The sequence below is a fragment of the Gekko japonicus genome, unplaced genomic scaffold, assembly GCF_001447785.1.
Source record: "Gekko japonicus isolate JY-2015 unplaced genomic scaffold, Gekko_japonicus_V1.1 scaffold2684, whole genome shotgun sequence".
NCBI classification, from domain to species: Eukaryota; Metazoa; Chordata; class Lepidosauria; order Squamata; family Gekkonidae; genus Gekko; species Gekko japonicus.
This window is the reverse complement of record NW_015161484.1, coordinates 179,505-201,714: the sequence shown is the minus strand read 5'-3', so window position 1 is coordinate 201,714 and position 22,210 is coordinate 179,505. Positions and strand designations below refer to the sequence as shown.

Here is a 22,210-nt window from a genome sequence, read left to right as displayed (position 1 = left end):
TCTTTCCCTGTTCTTTCTTGTTTCCTGAAGCCGTGTCGGTTTAGCCCCCTCTACTCCTGCCAGTCGGACAGTTCTGAGGACAGTTACGTGCCCATGCACCCCAGTGCCTCCCCGCCCATCGCAGGATCAGACTGCACACCGGATGGCTACATTCCCATGAGTCCAGGCTCAGCTACATTTACTTTCCCTTCGGTCAGCACTGAAAAACGTTCAAGCCCTTTGCCAGAACTCCCGACAGATCTGGAGCCGCCCCCCGTGAACCGGGATCTCAAGCCTCGTCGGAAACGTAAGGGGCTGTTTTCTAAGGGTGGGTCTGTGAGCAGATGGGGGGGGGGACTTGGTGGGGTTGTTGATGCGACACCCATAAATGGGCATTGAGGCCAGTGGGTCAAGGGAACTCAGAGAGTTCGCTTCCAGGTCAGGTGAGTCCTGAGCAAGAATTCAGGAACTAGAAAATGAGTTCTGACCTCTTCACTCACTGATTACAAGCTACGCCCGTGTAGGAAATCGTATGTGGATGATCAGATATATACAGGGGTCATTTCGTAGAGAAAGAGGTGCAGGAGCTCATTAGCATAACTTATTTGCATAACTTATTTGCATATGCCACACCCCCTGACATCACCAGAAGTGTGTCAGAAGGCAACACCCACCGCTCAGGCTCCACTGGACTGTTTTGGATTGCTAGCTGTTGGGGGAGGGGGGAATGTGCAAATCTGCCCTCGCAGAGAAGGGAAAGCTTGTACCTGAATAAAACTTGGTCTTAAAGGTGCCACTGGACTGTTTTGGATTGCTGGCTATTGGGGGGGTGGGGGAACGTGCAGATCTGTCCTCACAGAGGAGGGAGAGCTTGTACCTGAAGGCGGGCCGGGGGGGGGGCTCTGCAAATTACCTGGCTGCTTCTTGCTCCTCGTGGCCCAACTGAGGGCTGCTGGGAGCAGGGGGCGGGGCTTGTTGCATGTGCCCACCCCCTGGGCTCCTTACTGCCGGAGCTCCGCTCCTGTGCGCTCCTGCAGGAAATGACCCCTGCATATATGTGAGATTTACACGGTGGCCTGCACAGAAGGAGCTTCTGTGCAGGGATTTTCTAATATGTGAAGGGTCCTTTTGCGGTGCCTCTAAACTGAATTTTTGCTTCTGGAGGAAACCTGTGCGCTGCACACATTCTGTGTGCAAGGAACAAACCTCTGCCACCTTCAGGTAATTTTCAGCTTCCGTGAACTTAAAGTACCAATCAGGAGCACAGAACACTTCCAGAATGCACTTCACTGCCTTTTCTTGCCAGCACTGGAACAATAAGTAGACCTCTCTCTCTCTCTCTTTCTGTCTCTCTCTTTCTTCCAGCACGACCACCTCCACTGGATCTGCGAAACCTCTCCACCATCAGGGAACATGCTGCCTTGACCAGAACGTGGACTGTGCCTTAGTGAGTGTCCTGACTGACTGTTGTTGTTTTTTTAGCTGGTTACCCTTTAGAAGGGAAGATGTTTACAGAAATTGTGCTGGTCAGCAGCTTTGCATATTGCTGAGCTGGCTGTATAATGTTCTGGAGATGCTTCCAAACAGAGGGTCTAGCTCTTCAAGTGGAGTGGGGTTTCTCAGAGCATCCACATGATGTCATCCGCCGCCCATGCTCCTCCAGTCATGCTCAGGGTCTTCCAAAGATCTGCCCCAGTGTTTCCTGAACCTGCTTTGCTCAAAGGGTTCCAAAAAGATCAGAGTCGAAACTGGTTTCCCCACATGTGGAATGTGGGCAGGAAGGTGTAGATTTCTGAACCTCCCTGCCATGTTTGGCCCCACTTGCCCTTTTGGTCCCCTCGTGCCCGCCATTTTCCTCACTGCCACTGGAGGGCTTTTCCCCATGTTTTAAAAAACGATAGTAGGTCTATTACTATAGCGATATGCTTACTACCAGTGGAAGGGGAAATTGTCCACTGTTGAATCAGCCTGAGCCACTGAGATGAAAGACCACCTCGAGGTGTTGATTTAAACTGAGGATGTCTTAAGTCATTGTTTTACATTTCTACCCATTCTGTTTGCTCTGAATATTTGTTTCAAAATCGGTAAGTCTGGAAAACAGATGTTTGCATTTTTTAATGGTGGATAGGAAGAAGTTACTAGCAAGTTGCACTGAATGCTGCCAGATGTCATTTTAGACCTTTTAACCGTTCTGTTCTGGCCACTGAAGGAAACATCAATCGAAACATTTTGAAGTGAGAGGCATCATTCGATGCATTGATTTTTCTGTGCTAGTTCGGTCAGATTGTTGCCAATAAATTGTGAATTTCGTAGTGCAGTGTGGATTTTGTTTTAGTTATCATGACAGCCTTTTTTATAGTTATCATGACAGCCTTCTTAAAGCATTTGCATTTCCAACAGGAAAGTTATAAATAATTTCTCATTCCCCAAGAAATCGTCTGTGAGCGAAGTCTCCCTCTCTAAACAGACTTCCAATACAAATTCCATGGAACCCGTCCCAGCCTTTTGAAAGTCATAAATTGGCTTCTTCTTTTTTTAAGAGAAAGATTTCAGTAACACACCTCCTTCTAGACCAGGGGTGTCAAACTCATTTGTTATGAGGGCCGGATCTGACATAAATGAGACCTTGTTGGGCCAGGCCATGTGTGCCATAAAATGTACTGCCAGGTAGTGGAGATATAAACTTTATAAAAGGACACAAACACAAAGGGGTTTTATGACTTAAAATAAAAACATGCTTAAAACATTAGCACTCTTGCAATGTTTTGTTTATTTAACAGTGTCTGATAACTGACACCTCTTGCTCTGAATCATCGCATCAAAATGTCTGTGCTGTTGCAATCATGAGTATAGTTTTCAGGTGTGTATCTGTAAGCTGCAAACCTACGATGACGTAGCAGCAGCAGCAGAAATGGAAGAAGAAGCAGAGCAGAGTCAGTTCCACTGTGGGCCTGATGGAAGCCCTCCGGGGGCCTAATCCGGCCCCTGGGCCACATGTTTGACACCCCTGTTCTAGACTGCATGCCTCAACAATGTTGCATTTTGTGGCTTGCAAATGTATAGGCAATCAATTGAGGTGATTCTTGAATCATTATTACCCTTTCAGGGTGTGAATGTAATACGTGGCTGGGACATACACGTGAATTTAAAATGGCTTCCTCCCACTTTTTTTTGTCAGTGTGAAAATGCCCAGGTAATAGATTCTGATTCTTGAATCATTATTACCCTTTCAGGGTGTGAATGTAATACGTGGCTGGGACATACACGTGAATTTAAAATGGCTTCCTCCCACTTTTTTTTTGTCAGTGTGAAAATGCCCAGGTAATAGATTCTGAAGCATCCTTCTGGAGATCCTTGCCTAATTTAGAGCCAAACTACATGTTTTTTAACGAGTAGGTTCAGGGTTCCCTTGGCACGACATTTTCCTGGATCAGAACAGCCTTGTGGGCTGGGAGTAGGGGTATTTGCCTGGTTGTGGGGCTGCACTTGCAATATTGAGTGCAATGGGACAAAGGCACCCCTCCCCCATTTCGATTTGTGAAAATGACAGGGGGGTGGGCAGAGGCCCCTCCTCTCCCCGCACTGCAGTCCTGATCGGAATTGGGCTCTGCAATTCTGGGAAAGCAAGTTTGCCTCAACTTCTGCCTGGGTCTGGAGCAAGTGAGCATGGCTGGGAGAAACCTGGCCAATCCTGGTGATTTAGGCCTCAGGAAAATCCAAGTGCGGGGCATCCTCTGTGTCTCCTGTTGCCCGTGGGCATCTTACGTAATGGCACATGTGCAGGGACAGCTGTGAGGTGGCGCGTTCCCAACCGGGTGTTCACGTGTCTCGCTGGAGCAGCGGAATGTAAACGCAGGGCTCCTTGAAAGGGCGTCTCGTTCCACATCCAGAGAGGGGCTCTGAGGTTTTCACACGACCACTCCTGGGGCAGGAGACCCGAGGAGACAGAGTGTGTCGACATCGTGGGTGTCAGGAGGGTGTCAGGAGGCCTCCAGCGCAGCGTGCGTGTGACGCGAACGAGAAAATCAGAAGTGATGTTTGAAGGGAAATGGTGAGGACAGGGAATTTGGAAGAGGATGTAGACCAGGGGTGGCCAAACTTGCTCAACCTAAGAGCCACATAGAATAAACGTCAGATGTCTGAGAGCCGCGAGACACGAACAGATATTGCACACAGAGTTTGATTGGAAAATATGCACATTTGCTTTTTATTGGCCCCGGTCATACGGGCCAGATAACGCGGGGGGGAGGCGTGGCTGTTTGCCCCGGAGCAAAATAAAGTGCGGTCGCCCGATCACACGGTCCCCCGAGGCTTCGCGCTTAGGCTGTTAGCTGGCGATCACACGGCGATGCTGGAGCGTGGCAAAGAAGCGGCGCGGCAAGCATTTTGCGCTTGTGTGCATGCGCAGTTCCACGAAGCAGCACTGCTTTCAGTTACAAGCACATGCGCTTATGAAAAACATCCGGTTTGCGAGGGGACATGGACGGGCGCCGGATGCCACGGGATACTAGCGCTCCTGCAATCAGACGCCCGCCCCTGCCCCACATTTTCCAGATACTAGTGTACTTTCCGCGGTACTTTTTTACTGCGCATCTTTGGCAGGATGCCACGGGTTGGCCATGGATGCGCTACGCTTCCCAGATGTTGCGGTGTGATTGTGCACCAAAAATCCGCATGACAGTCGTGCCTTTAGCGCGGCAAATGGTCCGTCTGAACAGGGCCTAAATACTTTATTTTCTGTTAAATAAACCTTTGCTGTTTATCTCCACCTGGGTCTTGCCTGTCAAGTCAGAGGACCTAAGCAGCAGGGGGTCTCTGTTTACCTCACATACAAGTACAGCCTTCGTCTAGCAGGTCTGCAGAATAAGAGACCTGTAGGAAGCACATTGCTTAGGTGCTGCCAATCTTTATTTTAAAGCTTGCGTCCCCCTTTTTATTTGATTGTGGGCGGTTGGGGGTGGAGGGAAAAGGAGGCTTGGGCATTCTTCAGTCCAGAAGGCAGTTGCCTCAGGGCCTTTCCTCTTCCCACCACCACCATAGCTGTCGCCACTGGGCCCCTTTCTGTTTTCTTCTGCAGGAGAAAATGGCTTGGTGTGGATGATTTTGAGAACGATGGCGGGAGGAGAAAGGGTTCCACAGCCACTCACCCCCACCCACCTTTCCTCAGTTCAAACTGGTCCCTTCCCACAGCTGTTTTTCAGCTAAAAAAAAAAATGTCAGGACTCCACAGTATTCCCTCTAAGCTGAGTTAGTGTGAGCTAGCTCACAGTTCTTTAGCCTCCGGCTCACCTATTTTTGTCTTAGCGCAGGAAGAATGGCTCCAGAGCAAACTAATTTATGCAGTAGCCAAATCACTCGTTCACAACATTAATGCCAGTCGCTCACAAAGTAGGATTTTTGCTCATAAGACTCCACAGCTTAGAGGGAGCATTGGTCAGGAATTATGTCTCTTAGCTCTTGCTAAGATGGCTTATGTTCCAATCATTGTTGTGAGGGCCCCTATCCTCTCTCTCTCTCTATCTTTCTATTTCTCTGTATCCTCTGGATTAGTTAGCAGCCAGGTCTGTTGTGTTAGAAGCACTGTTTTCTTCCAAAATGGTGCTGTGCTTATCAGTATGTAGTACTGTAGTTCAGTTGGCCAGTTCTTTTTGAAGCATCAGAGAAGAATAGGGTATATTCTGTTTCGGTAGCAGGATAGCCGTAGGAAATGCCAGGTTTACTTGGCTGCTGGAGGCCATGCTGGGGAAAGCCCTCCTGGTACATGTTAGCAGTTCGGTGGTGCAGGCCTGAATCAGCTATGTGGGGTAGGATTGCCAAGTGTACTTACCTTGGCGGTGGGGGAGCCTCGCCAGGCTCCGGGAGCTCTCCAGCGATGCGTTTGCGCACACCCCGCCAGCACGTCACAGGAAGTGACGCGCTATGTCGCTCACGTTGGGTGTGTGGCCCCAATCGTCAGAGGGGTTTTCCCTCCGACGATAGGGGCCACGCCCCCAACGTGAGCGACATGGTTGCGTCACCTCTGGTAACGCAACCACGCTGCGCTTCGGGGGGCGGAGTTCCCCCCGGGGGCCGATTCAGCGGCAGCGGAAATCGGGCCTCCAGAGCGGGGGTTTACCCGCCCCCACTTGACAGCCCTAATGTGGGGAAAGCAGAGATGCTTTTTAGTTCATTTGGAGGACGGGCTTGCTGAAGAATCCTGGTTATTTCTACTTGGCTGGCTTTCCTCTGGAGTAATTTTGCCCTGGGGTTGTTTGTTTAGAATATTTTTGGCTCTCTGAATGTAGACCCTCCAGGCAGCTTCCAGTCTTCACATTCAAACAGCGAATTAAAAGATAAAGCAATGGTACGGCAATAAAAGCAGCAGTCTTTAAACCCCTCTCTTAAAACCCTGTAGCAGTAAAACCAGTTTTCGAAAGTGTAGCTGTGTTTCTTTTAATAGCTAGAACAGCAAAAGAAAGGGGGAACCAGAAACATTTTTTTTTTTAAATCAACCCAAAGTTTGTGGGGAGGGGGCATTTCACCAGGCATCTATGAGCAGGCAGCTGTAGGCGAGGAGTTCCCAGGGCCGGCTCACCCACTAGGCGAACTAGGCATTCGCCTAGAGCGCCGGGCCCTGGATGGGGCACCAAGCTGTGCCTCCCCCCTCCTCCCCCCCTTTGGTGACGGCGGGGGTGGGGGGAGGAGGCGGTGGTGGCAGCAGCAAATGGGTGGCTGGCTCCAGAGGTCTCCAGGTCTCCAGGCCCCACTGGGAGATTGGCATCTGCGCCACAAGGCAGCCTCACCTAGGGCGCAGAAACACCTCGAACCGGCCCTGGGAGTTCCAAAGAAAAAGGTGCCAGCGGAGAGCAGGCCCTGCCTTTTGTAGCATCTCCTGGTTCTGAGAGTGGAAGCGTCCAAAGAAGATCTTAACCAACAGGCAGATTCATGTGGCTGCAAGAGGTCCTTTAACTATTTTAGGCCTGGACAACTGTTTGACGGTGATTCACCGGTCCTTTGAATTGCATCCACCAAAATGACAATCAGTGTACCCTTTTCAGCATTGACAAAACATTCTTAGCCACTTACAGGCCTTGTAGTCTTGCTGCTGTGCTTTGCCCCAGTGGGAGCTTTTGAACGGAGTTCAAGGGCAGACCCAAGGAAGTTTGAAAAAGAGGATGTGGTCACAGGCTTACCAAGTACTTACCGCGATTCGGCCGGGGACACATACTTCTTCCCAGGACCATTCCCGTGGAAAACAGACACACCGCACCATGCCGTCACCAGGAAGTGACGCTGGGCGACGCTCTGGCAATGGGGCTGGAAACCCGGTGGTACCATCGAGTTTCCAGCCCCATTGTCAGAGCGTCGCCCAGCGTCACTTCCTGGTGACGGCATGGTGCGGCATGGGTGTGTTACAGGGAGGAATCTTCCGGACGGGGATCATGTGTCCCCCGCCGAATCGCGGTAAGTACTTGGTAACCCTATGTGGTCAGTATCTGACAATCAACTTGGCAATATTTGAAATTTCCCCCCCCCCCCCCCAAATGTTCAAAACAGCCAAGGAGCAGACCTCTCCCATGTGCCGAATGCCTTTTTTCACAGGGCATTGCAGACGCGGTGCGTGCAGCCGCCAGAGCTAATCAACTTATTCTCGTCTCCAAAATGTCGGTGGCCATACAAGCAAGGGTGTGCGCAGGCCCCAGATGTGATCGGTGTCTGCCTCAATTTATGCTCCTTACCTGACAGTTCTTTGAGGCCTGCTGCTTTCTCCTCGCACTGCTGGCTGGCATTTAAAAAAGAAAAGAAAAAAGTCCTGTCAGCTTCAGTAGCAGAAATGAATCATCCGCCAAGGTTACGCTGATGAGAACATAACCTACTTTGTCGTTCAGAGAGAGCTGCCCTAATGGAGTGGGGCCTGGGTCAGGCCTATTCCCCACCACGTAGGCTGTGTCAGACTTTGGCTCGGCTTCAGTGCATCTGCAGAAACTCTTCCTTGACTCTGTCTGTGTTTGTGTTTTGTGCCCCCCCCCTCTTTCTCCCCCACCAGCAATCGAACAAGCTTTATCTCTCCAGAAAGAGACGGCATTAATTCAGCCAGGGTCTTTGCCAGTTCAATTTCCGGAGAAGAGGAAGAAAGCTACATTCAAATGGTAATCATTTTCCTATGGCTCGTGTGCCAAATCACGTGAACGGAAGGCTCGGGAGTCCAAAAACGTGTGGCAGGCCTTCCCTTTGCCCTCCTAGAGGGAAGGTGGTGGTGGGGGAGTGAATAATACAAGGCCTGGTTTAGAGGGTGATAAGGGAAGTCCTTTCCCCCTCACCCTCCCTTTGCCAGGCCTCAGCTGTTTACGGGAATGTCAGTGGCGCTTTTCCCAAGCAGTCGCAAGGATTGGGCATATTTCCATGACAATCCGCCGAAGGCAAGGCGCCAACTCTGGCTGCCATGTTAGACAAGGCCTCTACTGAATCTCCCAGGAACACACAAAACACTGAAGATGTTCTTTCCTCTTCTTCTGCCTCCTGCTTTCCGCCAGGTGCTACACAGGGCAGGCTTTCTTCAAGGGGGGTTTGGGGAAGGAGCGCAAGTCGAAAGAACGATGGCTGGACGTAGGCCAAGGGACGGTGCCAGGGCATGAACTAAGTTGCCAAGCAAGTGGGGTGGGGGTGGGGGGCCAGGAGAGGAGGAGAGACCGGGGAGGGGAGGGTGACCGAGTGGCAATTGGGAAGCTTCGTCTCGGAACCTCTGCATTAGATCCCAGCAAAAATGGTGCCAGCATCCGGAGGTGGGTGGGGTAGGAGTCGATCATTCGGGACGTCAAGGACGACAGCCAAACCTTAAAGTCCCGGGGTCACCTCAGACTGGTGGTCACGGAGTTACAGCACTCGTGAACACACCAGTTGGTCCCGGGCAGAAGGGTACGAGTGGATTTGACCTCCCGGGTCCTCGGCTCCCTCCTCTCCGTCTCCCTTTCCCGAATGCCAACCAATCCTCCTCGGGTTCCACCTGCGGTTCTGTATAGCTTTGATGCTTTTTTCCTTTAAGGGCTGGATACCGGAGGGGAAAATGCATCATCTCTCTTTCTCACTGTCCTGTCCAGTGCGAGCTGTGCTAAGCCAGCACTTTTTAGGTGTGAGTCAACGCACGACTACTAATGACAACTTAAATCGTCTTTATTCAACTTCACACGCATTCAGAAATCAGTTACTCACAGTCGGGCTGATATATCTGGGTGGAAGTTACATCTAAGTCAAATTCTATCGCCGTGGTGAGAAAGAGATGGGCTTCCCCTCTCCTTGCAGTAAGGGTTGATGAACAAAGAAACAGAAAAGAACAATAAAATCCTATCTTTGCGCCTCTGAGCTCAGGAAATTACTCTTAATGAGCCAGTCAGAGGGAAGCTTCTGGGACCCCTAACTGTGGACTCCAATTCCCAGGTGCACAAGTCTTAAAGAGCAGTTTTACTAAACTACAGATAACGCTGACTGGGGGCAGCATAGGTTCTCTTTATTGGGTGTAGCTGTCTCACCTGCGTCCCTCACCGCCCACTCCTTAAAGGACCAGAGCCAGGCTAACAGATTCCCTTGCGATTCCTGCCTTCCCCCACCCATCTCTCCGTCTATCAGCCCCTTGCCGTGTCGCCCAGTCTCCTGACTGCCCTTTACTTCCTCCTTTTCTAGTGGGGCATCTTCGGCTGGGCCGCATGGCCAGGATTCTGGGTCCTCCAGGGAAGGGTGGCACTCCTTGCTTGCCTGCCTGTCGGCTGCTGAGGGGGATGTCCTGCTGTCCCCCACCCGTCTCTCCATCTATCAGCCCCTTGGCATGTCGCCCTGTCTCCTGACTGCCCTTTCCTTCCTCCTTTTCTAGCGGGGCCTCCTCGGCCGGGCCGCCTGGCCAGGATTCCGGGTCCTCCAGGGGAGGGCCGCACTCCTTGCTTGGCTGCCTGTCGGCTGCTGAGAGGGATGCTTCCGGCATAGGAAGGAGGGGGTTGTCCTTTACCTCCTGACAAATGGAGGGTGGGGGGAGAGGAAGAGATTGCTCTGCAGGAGCTCTGAGGTTTATCCCTGCTTGTCTTTCTTGGGTTCTTTAGCAACAGTCTTTCTGGACTTGGCTGCAGGGGCACATCACGGCTTGCTGCCGAAGACAAGGCTGATTCTCCAACCAAGTCTCTCGGACAACTGCCTGGGGTTGCCATAGGGTCGCCAGGTCCCCCCTGGCCACCAGCGGGGGATGTGGGGGGAGTAGGGTTGTCAGGTCCAGGTTGGGAAACTCCTGGAGATTTGGGGCCGGAGCCTGGGGAGGACAGGGACCTCAGTGGGGCACAATGACCTACAGTCCACCCTCCAAAGCATCCCTTTTCTCCGGGGGAGTTGATCTCTGTAGTCTGGAGACGAGCTGTAATTCCGGGGGATCCTCAGGTCCCACCTGGAGGTTGGCATCCCCAGGTTGCACCGTTAGGAGGATGCCAGTGTCCTCCGCAGGCTCACTTTAGTGCCACCCATCAGTAGTATGGCAGGCAGGGCTATTTCAGGGCAGGAACGCACAGGAACGGAGTTCCGGCTGGCTTCAGAGGTGGCCACGCCCACTACAGCCAAAACGTGTGCGTGGCTACAGAGGGAAGGCCTGGACAGCGACACACACACCCCAGCAACTCCGAGGTGGGTGGGCCAAGGGGGCCCCTGGAAGGATCGGGGAGGCCTGTCCAAGGGCTGGCTTGCCCGGGCTTCCTGCACAGGGGTATGGCTTATTATGCTAATGAGCTGTGCTGTCAGGGGTGTGGCCTAATGTGGTGAGTTTCTGCTGCTGGGTGTGGCCTATTATGCTAATGAGTTCCTGCTGGGCTTTTTCTACAAAAAGAGCTCTGAATCGGCAGGTGACCAGATCTCCTCCTGGAGCCATGCCACCGCTGGCTGGGTCTAAGCCGAATGGCTTGGTTTAGCCCCTGCTGCTGCTGGTGGTGGTGGTAGAAGCGCAGAGGGGATGGATGCGTTTTGTCCGGGCGGACCAAATAGCTTGGACCAGCTCTGGCGAAAGGACAAGGCTGGGAGGAGTTTCAGGCTTGCTGGTCTGACCTGCTCCGTGCCTTGCACACTGCAGCCTAATCAGTTACTTCCTGGTTTGGGTTGTTATTGTTTTTTTCATGAGAGCTGCCAAACTGTGGTTGTGTGTTTGCTTTGTAAACCAGGATCGCAAGCCAAGTATATTCCTGGCACAGTTTGCCTGTTTGGAATCAACAGCCTGGTTTCCTGCCCAAACCAGCTAACTCGTGGCATGGGAAGGGAGGACGGGGTCATGCAAATATGTCCAAGGTTCCCTCCAGTGCGTAGAATAGTTGGGTAGAATCAAGCCAATCGCATCTTCTTTTGGAATTACGGGTGTAAACTAATTTTCACCAACATAACTTGGACGTGGTATAAGTAGAAGAAGAAAAAGAAGAAGAGAAAAGATTGGATTGGATTTATACCCCGCCCTTCACTACCCAAGGGGGTCTCAGAGTGGCTTACAAACTCCTTTCCCTTCCCCTCCCCACAACAGACACCCTGTGAGGTAAAAGAAGAAGAGACTGGATTTATACCCCGCCCTTCACTGCCCAAGGGGGTCTCAGAGCGGCTTACAAACTCCTTTCCCTTCCCCTCCCCACAACAGACACCCTGTGAGGTAAAAGAAGAAGAGACTGGATTTATACCCCGCCCTTCACTACCCAAGGGGGTCTCAGAGCGGCTTACAAACTCCTTTCCCTTCCCCTCCCCACAACAGACACCCTGTGAGGTAAAAGAAGAAAAAGAGGCTGGATTATACCCCACCCTTTACTACCCAAGGGGGTCTCAGAGCGGCTTACAAACTCCTTTCCCTTCCCCTCCCCACAACAGACACCCGGTGAGGTAGGCGGGGCTGAGAGAGCTCTGACAGAAACTGCTCTTTTTCAAGAACAGCTGTGCCAGAACTATGGCTTGCCCAAGGTCACCCAGCAGGTGCAAGTGGAGGAGTGGGGAATCAAACCCGGTTATCCCAGATTAGAGTCCGCGCACTTAACCACTACACCAAATTGGTGTATAAACAGCAGCTGCTCCACTGTTTAGCAAAAGGCTGGATTCACCAGGATCTGACCCCCTTTGCTTTGCTGTTTTGAGCTTCTAAATGCTCCCGTGTAGCAGTTTACTACAAGGGGGAAACTTCTGCAAAAAGGACACGATGAACGAAAATGTTGCCACTGCTCAGGGCCCCTTCACATTCTCCATTGTCTCTTTATTGTTGTCTGGGAAATTGGGGTGATTTACTGTGTGTAGCTCTTATAGAAGGTGGGTAAGGCATTTCACAGATGCAAAAGGCCACAGTGGGGAATGCCTGCAAATAAATGGTTGCTTCGTTGGTTTGGTTTACTTTGCTGCCAGTCAATGTGGCGAGCATAGCATTTGCGCTGCAAGTCCCTTCGGTGGAGATGGCAGTGCCTGGGGCATGCACTTAAAGCAGATGTTCGACCAGTGAGCCCAGTATTGCTTGCTCTGCCTCTGACAGGAGCTCTTCAGGCTATCTGGCAGATAAAAGTATTCCCCAGAATCTGTTATTTGAGATGCTTTTAACTGGAGGTGCCGGAGGGATTGGACCAGGGACCTTCTGCACGCAAGGCAGTTGCTTGACTCCTGGACTTTGGCCCCTCCTGCTGGCTTTGGCTGCACCCGCCCACTGGAATTCTTTGTCCTTCAGCCTTTCACTGTCATCTCTGCAGAGCCCTTAAAAAAAAACAAAAAAACTACAAGTGAAAATGTACGGACCTGCATCCTACAACTGCTCAGCAAAGTCTGAAGCCTTCCTCCAAGCGAAAGAGCCTGTCTTTGCCATCAGGGGCTTCCCTCGGTCACCCTTTCAGCCTTAAAAGGGAAGGGTTGGAGGTCACTGAGTTGTGGATGCCACGTTCGAAACCTGAACTGCTCCTGAAACAAGCACGGCTCTTGTTGAAAGGTGGGGAGCGCCAGAAGTATATTTATTTATTTATTTATCATATTTATACCCCGCCCATCCCGCAAACGGCTCAGGGCGGCTAACAAAGCGGTACCATGTACCAATAATATACCATAAAAATCTTTAAAACTCTATAAAATCACATACTCAATTCTGCACATAAATTAACAGTTAACAATAAACTGGGGTGGGTTTTTTTTGCACAGAACAGGGCTAACCATCAAACATGTTGAGTAGTCCCAAAGCCAGGGCAAGGAAGTAAATAATTTTCAGTCTTTGGGTTCCTACTTAGTCACTCCAGAAAGGTCTTTGGGTTCCTACTCAGTCGCTCCAGAAAGGTCTGGATTCTTGGCAAGGCATGTCATCTGCTCGGAGAAGCAACTTTTCCTCACAGCAGCAGGAAGGACTCGGGAACAGGCGCCCCCAACCTTCTTGAGCCCGCGGGCACCTCTAGGATTTTGAGCAGTGGTGAGCACCACTGCAAATGGCTGCCACGGGGGGCGGAGGGCAGCCAGTAACGCCTGACAACGGTCCCACCCACTTTGAGAGCCAGTTTGGTGTAGTGGTGAAGTGCGCAGACTCTAATCTGGGAGAACCGGGTTTGATTCCCCACTCCTCCGCTTGCACCTGGCTGGATGACATTGGGCAAGCCATAGTTCTGATAGTTTTACTGGATAGTTCTGATAAGAGCTGTCCTTGAAAAAGAGCAGTTTCTGTCAAGAGCTCTCTCAGCCCCACCCACCTCACAGGGTGTCTGTTGTGGGGAGGGGAAGGGAAAGGAGTTTGTAAGCCGCTCTGAGATTCCCTTGGGTAGTGAAGGGCGGGGTAGAAATCCAATCTCTTCTTCTTCTTCGTCTTCTTCTTCTTCTTCTTCTTCTTCAAAAGCCCAAAGGGGACCAGGGGAAGTACTGGTGGGCACCAGGTTGCCCAAAGGCACTGTGGTGGGGGAACCCTGCTCTGGAACAAAAAGCCCACCCTAGAAGGTTTCTCTTCTGCCATCTTCCATGCTCACTGCTCCCCATTTTTCTTCTCTGGAACTCCATCTTCTAGAGAAATCTGCACACGCTCAGGAACAACCCCCCCCATCTCTTCAATTGTCAGGTTTTTTTCCCAGCTGCCATTCATCTGAAAATTCCACTTGTAGGATCCTGGCAGCCAGCTGTGGATACCTTCTAGCTGAGGAAGCTGCCAGAACGGGCCTGTGGTACCTTATGCATCAGAGGAAGGCTCTTTGGGTGGAAGAAAACTTCAAACTTTGTGGAGAGGCCTAGTAGGATGCAGGCCGACTTTTTGCCTCTCCTGTTTCTCCCCCTCTCCTGCCTAATTTCCCCATATTGGGGCAGGAGGGTGTTAATCTGGCTTGGAGGTTTGCTCATTCCGTTTGTCATTTTTCAATATATTTCCGACCAGGGGTCATTTCGTAGAAAAAGAGGTGCAGGAGTTCATTAGCATACCTATAACTCATTAGCATACGCCACACACACTGACATCCCCAGAAGTGTGTCAGAAGGGGAAGCAGAAAAGCGGGAGGCATCTTCAAAAGCCTCCCCTTCCCTTCCCCAGCAGACCTGCCAAGGTGGGGTGGGGGGAAAGTGAAGAGAGAAGGGATTTAAACCCCTTCTCTCTAGAGTTGTGCCACAGGGCTGGCTGGAGAAGGAAGGGGAGGTGGGTAGACATGCCTGGTTTCCCAGCCCGATCTTCTCCCAGCCCAGCTGTGGGGCACCTGGAGAAGATTGGGCTGGGAAGCCAGGCATGGGTTCCTTACTGCTAGAGCGCCGCTCCGGAGCACTCCGGCAGGAAATGACCCCTGTTTCCAACAGTGCTTAGCAATTTTAGGCACTCAAAGAATTTGTTGTTTATGATGGTTAATGATTCTCATTCCCCAACAGGAGCACCGGCAAGCGACCTCTCCATGCAATGGGGCTTTCCAATGGCCAAAGAAGTTCAGCCTTGATTACTTAGCATTGGATTTCAATTCTGCTTCTCCGTCGCCTGTACAAAAGGTAAATGTAGCTCAAGAAGGCACAGAGTCCCCACTGCTCCTCGTCATTAGCGACTGGCAGCAAAGTTTGGTATCTAATCATAGCACATGGCTTCCCCTTCATTTTGGTTTGAATCCAGGACTGGAGAAGATAGTTCGAAGGAAACACTTCAAGATAGAAAATAACATCGGCCTTGCCCTCACTGAGATAAATCTATCTCCAAGGGCAGAATTACTTATTAGGTGGAGTTCTGTGTTTGTAAGAAAGTTTGTAGTTTTGTTGTGTCACTGAATGCAGCGGCTAGAGTCACAATATCAATGGAGAGGCCAGCGCAGAGGACGACTTAACCTTTTCTCTTCCCCTCACATTACTGTGGGGAAACACACTCCCCCTCCACACAAACAGACTTGCCTTTGGCCCTACTGAGGACCAAACTAGATGTGTATTGGGATATTTGGTTAATATAGCAGAGTCTGCCCAGTCATGGAAGCATGAGATTGAGTGCAGTTGTCACAGCTCAGGTGGGGTGTCACCTGACGCTGCCACCACTCTGGATTTAGGTTCCCTTGAGAAGTCCCAGAGTACCCTCCCAAGACCTTCAAACCTCCCTTTTGGCGGAATAACAGGCGTGAGGACCAGGCAGAGTGAAACAAGGAAAAGGTGTATTTTATAGGAGGTCAAACAAACAAGGTGCAGAATAATAACAGTAAGTGGGTGAAAAGAAAAGAAATCAAATGCCCTAACACGTCTAAATATATACTGTCCCCAGCTCACTATCTGCAGTGGTCTTAGACTACTCACCCTTCCCTCAGGATGAGGGTCTCTTCCCTCAGGATGAGGGTCTCTTCCTGCAGGAGCTTTCCTTCTAGCTCTGCCCTTTGGGAAGAAGAACAAACTGCTTCTGCTCTGGCACCAGCCCTTTTGTCCCCCAGCCCTCTTCTTCCCTATTGGTCAATTTTGGCTCCAAAACCTCTCAGGGGCTTCTGGGAGTTGTAGGCCCAGCCTCAGCTACTGCTAGCCAGGCTCCCTGCGCCTAGTAGGCCTCTGGTGGCACAGCCCAGATCATGACAGCAGTAAATAAATCTCCTGAGAAGTATATTGCAAGGGGAAAAAATTACATTTATTCAAGTAGAAGCCAGGCTTGCTATTGCCAGGGCCAGGGCCTTTTCTGTGGTGGCTCTGTACTGGTGGAATGAGCTCCCGGAAGAGATCAGGGCCCTGCGGGATCTCTTACAGTTCTGCAGGGCTTGCAAGATGGAGTTCTTCCACCAGGCCTTTAATTAGGAGCTGCCACCACATTAACACATTAACAGCTTTAACTATGACCCTGGCCCTTGGTTCCCGACACCTAGCCTGCGCCGTCTGTTTGTTAGGAAGAACTTGAGCAGAATGATGGTGAGATCTGTATACACTCTTAAGAACGCCCTCTTATAACAAGTATTTATTAGGCAGCACTTGATACATTAGGATTGTTTACTGTTGTACTGTTTTTAGATGATTTTATGTGATTTTAACTGTACTGTACTTATTACTATAAGCCGCTAGGCTGGCCAAGTCCCCCCGGGGGGCTGGGAAACCCCCGCCCCAGAGGCCCGTTCCCCGCCGGCGGCGGATCGGGCCCCAGGGGGAACGCCACCCAGAAGTGACGCGACCACGCCGGGCACGCTGGGGGCGGGGGCCACGGTCATCCGAGGGAAAACTCTATGGTTTTCCCTCGGATGGTCGTGGCCCCGCCCCCAGCGTGCCCGGCATGGTCACGTCACCCCGGAAGTGACGTGACCATGCTGGGGGCCCGATCCGCCGGCGGCTTTGCACGCGCACACGCACTCCCGGAGCAGCACTGGAGTCCCCCGCTCTGGCGCCGATCCGACTTGGAAACCCTATGAGCTGCCCTGAGCTGGCTGTAAAGCAGGGAGGGTGGGGTATAAATTAGATAAATAAAATAAATAATAGTAGTATAAAATAATAAATAAGTAGGTTCTGTTCACATGCGGGTGGCTGTCAAGAGGCGAGAGAATGCTTTCCCTGTCACAAGTGGCCAGCTAAATCCAGCATCAGCATCATGTGTGTGGGGGGAAGTATGAGGGCATCGTTTCTACAGGGGAGACCTGTGGAGATGCGTGACTCCGTGCAGAGGCATGCAGAGAATGGGGGAGAGCAAAAACCAGAGGGGGGGAGGGGCCAGAGGGCAATTCCCAGGTGAAGACAGAGAGACATCCCATTCTAGGAGAGAACACACAGAGTGATGTAGGGCACACACACACACCCCAACATGTCCAGGCATGCTGAGTTCCGCCCTCCAACTATGTGACGGTGTCCTCAGGAGGACTCCATCGTGTCTAGTTTGGCCCTGAGTTGAGCAGCTAACCACACATTACAAAGTTCTCATAACTGCCAAGGGGCCCTGTTGGCAATTGTGTTCTGCAGGGCTTTTTTTTGTAGAAAAAGCCCAGCAGGAACTCATTAGTATAATAGACCACACCCAACATCAGAAATGCATTAGCATATTGGGTCACACCCCTGACAGCACAGCTCATTAGCATATTAGGCCACACCCCCATGCCTTCCCTTGGCTTGCCTGGGCGACCCGTGGCTGTGGGAAGCCCAGGCAAGGCGACCCTTGGACAGGCCGGGGAAGGCACGGGGAGATTTAAATGCCTCCCCAATCCTTCCATGGGGCCCCTGGCCTGCCCGCCTCAGAGTGGCCGGGGGGGGGGTCACTCTCCAGGCCTTCCCTCTGTAGCCACGCATGAAGAGGTTTTGGCTGTAGTGGGCGCGGCCCACTCTGAAGCCAGCCGGAACTCCGTTCCTGCGCGTTCCTGCCCAGAAATAGCCCTGGTGTTCTGGGAGTTGCCGTTCTCAGTTCAGATCAGGACTTGTGGAGGGAGAGAGGTGCCACACTATTTTCTGAACCTGAAATGGTAATTCGTGCTCTTTGGGAAACTTGCAGGTAGCCCATCAGTTACACTCAAGTTCCGTAATTTGGCAAAAAATGACTCATTTCAGGTTGGACAAATGGTGCAGGGAAGAAGGATCGAGCTCCTCCTCTCCCTACAAGCTATGGTGCCAATGCAAATCAGGCCCCACATGTCTTGAAATGAATTTCCAGGCATGGAACTCGTACTGCATCCCTGTCAGCACGACCTGTGGGGGATACAAAGACTTTGTGACGTGGGATTTGGCTGTTTGGTGCCTGTACGTTTCCTTCACAGGGCCAAAAAGTAATGTGTGTGTGGGAGGATTTTGGTGGGGGAAATGGGCTGAGGGAAAAATGTCTGTCCTCCTGCCACCCACACTCTGGTCTTCCTCTTGAAATCACAGCCCCAGCTGCTGCACTGTATAAAGTAAAACAGATTTGGGTAAAGAAAAATCCAGAATACACCTCAATTGCATTTCTGCTCCAAAGGGGGAAAAATGTCATTTCATAGCTGTTTTACCATGTCTCCCTGACCTGTTTAGGGCTGATTCTGCATTGGTTTTTCCCTCCGTTGTTTTACAAAGCCTACCTTGGAACAGAAATTCCCCTCTGCATTGCATGCTGCTTTCACTTCCTTTGATCATTGGATTTTATAGTAGCCTCCACACTGCATGCCGGCTTTCGTTTCCTTTGATCATCGGGTTTTATGGTACCTTCTGTGTAGATTTATGGCCCATTCAGGGGTGACATTTGCAGTCCGTACAGCATTGCCCCAAGGTATTTGAGTGTGGTTTTGAGTTGCACTTTTTCCTCCCAGTTGAGAAAATATGGAGCGAGTGCTAGATGCAGAATTACCCTTACTCTGGGTGACAAAGTGACAGATGGGAGATTAAGCCAATAGATGCTTTTGTCAGCCAATGACTCCCTCAGCATCAAGGTGAAAACGAAAGGCCAGCTAAGGGCAGCAGGGGCGGGGGGGGGGGGGGGGGGGGTTGGCATAAGCCCCACTCCATCCCTATTAAAGGTTTTTGCTCACAGCTCTGTTCTGTTCCATTGTCTTTCTTGGGCAGAAACCCTTTCTCTCTGAAGAGCAAAGAGTGGATTACGTCCAGGTGGATGAACAGAAAACTCAGGCACTCCAGAGCACTAAACAGGAATGGACGGACGAAAGGCAATCCAAAGCGTGAAGAGCACGGGGGGGGGGAGCCAGTCTCTTGCTGGGTTTAATTTTGCACATTGAAATCCAGAAAGTTTCATTATTCCACTGCAACAGTGAAGCATGGAGGATTCTGCAGGACTGCGAAGAAACCCCGGTCAAGGAACAAAATGCTTGTTGGTTTGGAAGGAGCATGTCTGCTGGTTTGTTTTTAGAAGACTGATCTGAAGCCTATCAGAATGGCCCTGTCTCCATCTTGCTTAGCCCATTCCAGAAACATCCATGGTACCATTTCATACCAGAGTTTGGGCCTCTTCAGACACCTAATGGGAACAAAAGCCTAGTTTTGTCGAACTGAACACTGCTGTTACATACTACTACTGTGTTTTTGGTTTTTCATTTATTTTTTAAATCCTATCTATTTAACAGATGCTGCCACTGTTGTTGCATCTGATACTGACAGGTATTGGGGAAATAAGGGCTAAATGTTAGAAAAACAATATAAAAGACCTTTGGGGAGAGGGACCTCCCCAGGTATCCAGTACTTGACTTTCATTTACCTGCTGGGAAAGTGTACATAGAGAACTTTACACTGGTGAAAATAGGACTGCTCATCTGTTTCAAGCATTATCTTCACAGGCAGGCACTGGTCACCCCTGAATGTGGTCTTCTCTGTTGCATCTGCCGTCCCAGTTGCTCCTGGCACTTTTTTGTTTTGGAGCCCCAGTGCTTCAAGGAACTGGAGCATACAAACCCTTGCACTGGGCTTGCGCTGACTCCCGCGCCTTTGCTTTTGAAAGAAATAAAGGGAAGCATCAACACTATTTTCGCGAGGCTGCAAGTGATCAGCAGAGAATCAGAGAAGTGTCGTCGGAGCTGCAGGAGAGAAACAAGCCATTGGAATTCCTGAGGACTGCAACCCAGTTTCTGGATCCCAGTCCGTGAAACAGACTGCAGTCTGAGGAGCTCGCGCTACAGAGTGACTGGAGCAAACCTCATTCAGGCCTTTAAGCAGTTATCTTATTTCACAGTTAGCCTTCTTTTAATAAAATAGAATGTGGACTCAGTTAGACTTCCCTAAGGTATGGATGGCTGTAGCCGCTAATGTTGGGTTTGTTTTGGGTTTTGCAGAGAATGACGGTAGGTTCACCTGGTCCTACCATGACTTTGCTCCTGCAGCCCTGGTACTTCTTAAAGTGCAGCAGGAGACTCCACAGGCCCAAATTTGGTTTGGCTCCTTCCTTTTCCTGGCAAGGCTCCTGTGCCGACAGTAGCTTTGTGGAGGCTCCGGATTCACCTGGTAAAGCAGTTGTTCACCCCTGCACCTTCATACTGGGGAGAGCTTTGCTTGTTAGATTTCTCCCTGTCATATAGGGATACCGGAGCTCTGCCGGAACAGGAAAAAAAACGAGCAGCAGTAACAACTGAAAAGTTCAGAGCCAGGAGTCCGCAGAAAGGGCACCATTTCAGTAGTTCGGCCCGTGAGGTTGTCTTGAGGGCTTGGTGTGGTTGGAATGCCTCATTGATTGACCCAAAAAAACAACAACCCTTATTAGAGCATGTGACAGAGGTGGAGCACTTGAAGGAGAGTTGTCACAAGCAGGCTGTGGGCTCCATGCTCCAGTTGCGTCTTCCACTCTGGATGCTGGCTGTTCCTGGCTCACAACTGCTTGGTCTGCAGCCATGAGCAGGTGATGCTCACCTGCAATGCAGAGGAAGCTTCCCCGTGGCTCTCTGCGGAGCGAGCGGCTCTTAAAAGGCCAATCTTGGGCCACGCCCCTCCCCATCCATTACCACTTTTAATAATCAGCTACTGCGGTAGTCATTCTTTCATGAACAGCACTTGCATCTTCCCTGCTTGGTTTGTGGGGGCTCAAACAGTCCATCCCACTGGCCTGGATGTTGCCAACAGAAGTTGGATTTTCCTGATCTTTATTCCTGTTTAGTCCTTTCAGGGAAGCATTTGCAAGTGGATCTGTACAGAGTTCAGCCTTTACGGAAAGCCATATTTGTCTCGATGGAGCTGACCGCAAGCCTGTCGTTGTTAAACGGGACGCCGTAGTCAAACGGCATCCGTGCGTGTTGATTTTGGCGCCCCGCATCATGCGTCGTTGGGGCAGGGCAGCATGCAGTATCTGCTTCGTCGTGTCTTCCGTGGGTCTCTTCTTAGGATAGTATAGGCTGCGTTGCTATGATGTAAGCCATTACAAATTGTTCATGTTCAGTTTCCAAAGGTTGCATAGCAAACGGTGCTCCTAGAGAGAACAGGGCACATCACCAAATAAAAGCTCAACTACATATTATGACTTTTAGAATTTGTAAATGTGGTCTCTGGGATTCAAGGACTAGAAAGTTGTAGGGACACTTTTAACCTTTTCCTCCCCTGCTACTGGGAACTCCCCAACCTCCTTTTATACCCACTGGGGTTGGAAATATGGGTACCTGTAAGTTTCCCCAGCGGGTGCCAAAAGAAGATGAAGGGTTGCTTTTTCCAGGAAGAAAATAGCCAGGGAGGAAAAAGTTAAAGTTTTCTTATATCTTCTCCTCCTTGATAAAGCAGTGGGGGGGGCACGGGGGGGCACACGACCCAACGTTTCTTGAATGTGTAGCTGAACTCTAAATGTCTTTGCAGTCTCAGAGCTGGCACCTGGCACCCAGGGCAGCTGTGCCATGTGTTCTGGTGGATGCAGAATGACAGGGTTACCGCCCAGCACTCTTGGCAACCACACACGAGGACTTGGCACGCACCTCTTCAATGGAGCCTTGATTTTGTCAGTGTCGTTACAAATAACGTCCACCCCCGGTTGCTTCAGTCAGGCCTGCTTTGTGCGTCTCGACACGTTTGGAATTGCATCAAATGGCCAAGAGGGTCCAGTCTTGAAGCTCTCAGATGCTGTGATCAGGCCAGTGGAAAGAAATGCCATTCTTTCGTTTTCTGCTTTGCAGACTTTTCTCAGGTTTCCCTCAGAAAGTGGACGAGGGATGGATGTTAATAAAATTGCAAAAAAAGTGTTCTGTCAAGTTGCCACATTTTGGGGGTTTGCTGGCCAGGTTCCTTGTTGTGGGAGGCCAACATTTCAGCCGAGTGAAGCTTTTCCCATCACTCCACTTCCATTCTGGGAAAAGGTTCAGCTTCTGAAGTTTTGGACAGGCGCCAGTTGAAACCACAAGAGAACTTCCAGAAGAAAGGGAAAAAAACACCCGTCCCCCTGAATGGAGAGTGAGCATTACGGCAAAAC

The 22,210-nt window shown here is 50.8% G+C and overlaps 1 protein-coding gene across 1 annotated transcript in view; it reads left to right on the top strand.

Annotated features, from left to right (window-relative positions):
* The window catches only part of GAB3 (GRB2 associated binding protein 3), a 38,376-nt gene extending 19,373 nt beyond the window's left edge, over positions 1-19,003 (top strand). Inside the window, exons 4-8 of the mRNA XM_015429160.1 lie at positions 31-286; positions 1,345-1,426; positions 8,006-8,108; positions 14,806-14,919; positions 18,886-19,003. Of these exons, the coding sequence (XP_015284646.1) occupies positions 31-286; positions 1,345-1,426; positions 8,006-8,108; positions 14,806-14,919; positions 18,886-19,002 (672 nt within the window). The 3' untranslated portion in view covers position 19,003. The remainder of the gene's footprint in view (positions 1-30; positions 287-1,344; positions 1,427-8,005; positions 8,109-14,805; positions 14,920-18,885) is intronic.
* Positions 19,004-22,210: the final 3,207 nt, after the last annotated feature.